This window comes from Stegastes partitus, unplaced genomic scaffold, assembly GCF_000690725.1.
Source record: "Stegastes partitus isolate 25-593 unplaced genomic scaffold, Stegastes_partitus-1.0.2 Scaffold2186, whole genome shotgun sequence".
NCBI classification, from domain to species: Eukaryota; Metazoa; Chordata; class Actinopteri; family Pomacentridae; genus Stegastes; species Stegastes partitus.
The window spans coordinates 23,431-25,775 of record NW_007579917.1 but is presented as its reverse complement, the minus strand read 5'-3'; the positions used below and the strand labels follow the sequence as shown (position 1 = coordinate 25,775).

The window sequence follows — 2,345 nt, the reverse complement described above, 5'->3', positions numbered from 1 at the left end:
AGAACAGGTATAAACAGGAAGCAAAAAGCCAAAAAGTGAAACAAAATGAACACAAAGTGACACAAAACTACACAAGACAACCAAAAACAGGCTGCAGGTCCTGTACAGGAGCGATAGGAGGCCTGTTAGTCGTCTATGGCGGCATCTGAATTAAAATGTTAAAATGAACTGTATACGTACGTTTTAAAACTTTCATGGTACAGATTCTGATTTTTTGAGGATTTTCTGGCAGATATTCAGTAAAAACAAGCTGAAAACAGCTGAAATGAACATAATAAACATAACAAAGCTCCATTTAGCTGTAGAAAATGAGAAAACCAGGACGGAAACATTTATATTATGAGTTTGCTGTCTGCTAATTGCAGGATCGTCCGTCTGGCGCTGAAATAAAACCACACGACTGTAAATCAACGGATCATCATGTAAACTATGACGGAGAACCGGTTCCTCTTGTCACAGATTAATTTACTGCGTTTCTGTTTCATTCCGTCCGATCGGACTCGCTGCTGCTAGTTCCTGTTGTGTAAATCAAACAAGTCAAATTACACTGATAACAGCTATATTTAAATTCAAGATAAACAAAACCAAAGAAAGAGGTTCAGCTGGACCTCAGGAGGCAGAAATACGAGAGCAGGAAGGTCCAGCAGACCAGAAATAATGTAAAACTGCCACAAAGAGACACAAACTACCACAAAAAAGATGCAAAATTACAACAATTAGATAAAAAAACAACCACAAAGAGACAAAAAATGAACACAAAAAGTCACAAACTACCACAAAAGATGCAAAATGACCAGAAGAAGACACAAAATGAACATAAAGCGATATCAAAACAACTGCAAACACACACAAACTGCCACAAAACTGAAGAAAAAAAATGACACATGGATATAAAGCAACCGCAAAGACGCACAGACGGACCCTAAGGAGACAAAATTTACCACAAAAAGAGACAAAATGACCACAAAGGAAAACAAAACTGCCACAAAGAGACATTAAACAAGTGCAAAGACACACAAAGTACCACTAACAAACACAAAATCATCACTAAGAGACACAAAACAACCACAAAGAGTCACAAATTACCACAAAATATGCAAAATGACTGAAAGAAGACACAAAACGACTGTTAAATGAACACAAAGAGGTAAAAAACAACGACAAACAGACAACGAAAGAACTTCAAAGAGACACAAATTACCACAAATGATGCTAAATGCCCAGAAGGACGCAGAAAACTACCACAAAATTACCACAAAAAGACAAACTACCACGAATGAACACATAACAATGATAAAAAATGGACAGAAATGACCACAAAGACACACAAACTACCACTAATGAACACAAAAAATGGACAGAAATGACCACAATGTAAAACAAAACTGCTACAAAGAGAAAGTGAACAACGCAAAGACACACAAATTACCACCAACAAAAACAAAATGACCACAATTAGATACAAAACAACCACAAAGAGCCACGCATTACCACAGAATGGCCACAAAATGACACAAATTACCAGCAAGAGACTCACAATGACCCCAGAGAGACGGAAAATGAGCACAAACAGGAACAAAATGAGCACAAAGTCAGAAACAATCCAGAAAAGCGAACCACACTCAGACCTGTGGGGCCAGGAACATGAGGGTGGGCGGGTCCAGCAGGCTCCTCAGGTCCTTCCAGGGCGTCTCCCTGCAGGGCGGCAGCAGCGTCGGAGTCGGCCGGCCGCTCAGCGCCACCTCCAGGCCTTCAGCCACCAGCAGCTCCAGGTACAGGGACACCTGGGGCACCCTGAAGATCCAGTCCTCCAGGCAGGACACGTCACAGAGGCCCTGGTCTGAGGAGGGAGGTACAGTACAGTCAACACCAGCACCGCCCCAACAGGTCCAAACACCCCAGAACCAGATGTTCACCTGAAGGCTTGAGCTCAGAACACATCTGCTCCGACAGCAGCTGCACCCCCACAGACCCGTCAGCCATCCTGTCGGGCTTCCAGCCCTGCAGGCGCCCCCTCTGGACCAGAATCTGGACCACAGCCGACACCAGGTCCTGGAGGAACTGTGGAGGGAGGGACACAGAATGAGACGGACACACACAAAACCACCACAAACGGACACAAAATGACCAGAAAGCAGCACAAAACAAGCACATAAGAACCTAAAAGTAACGCAAAATGACCACAAAGTGATGCACATTACTACAAACAGACACAAAACAACAAAAAATAACACAAATGACCATGAACACACACAAATTACTACAAAGCGACACAAAAAAACCCCAAAACTAACAAGAAATGACCAGAGAGCTGCACAAAACAACTGTTAACAAGCAGAAAAGAA

The 2,345-nt window shown here is 42.6% G+C and overlaps 1 protein-coding gene across 1 annotated transcript in view; it reads right to left on the bottom strand.

Moving 5' to 3' along the window:
* The window catches only part of meak7 (MTOR associated protein, eak-7 homolog), a 19,126-nt gene that overhangs the window by 14,480 nt on the left and 2,301 nt on the right, over window positions 1-2,345 (bottom strand). The window contains exons 2-4 of the mRNA XM_008304313.1: window positions 2,153-2,160; window positions 1,917-2,061; window positions 1,629-1,840 (exon numbers count right to left, since the gene is read on the bottom strand). Of these exons, the coding sequence (XP_008302535.1) occupies window positions 1,629-1,840; window positions 1,917-2,061; window positions 2,153-2,160 (365 nt within the window). The remainder of the gene's footprint in view (window positions 1-1,628; window positions 1,841-1,916; window positions 2,062-2,152; window positions 2,161-2,345) is intronic.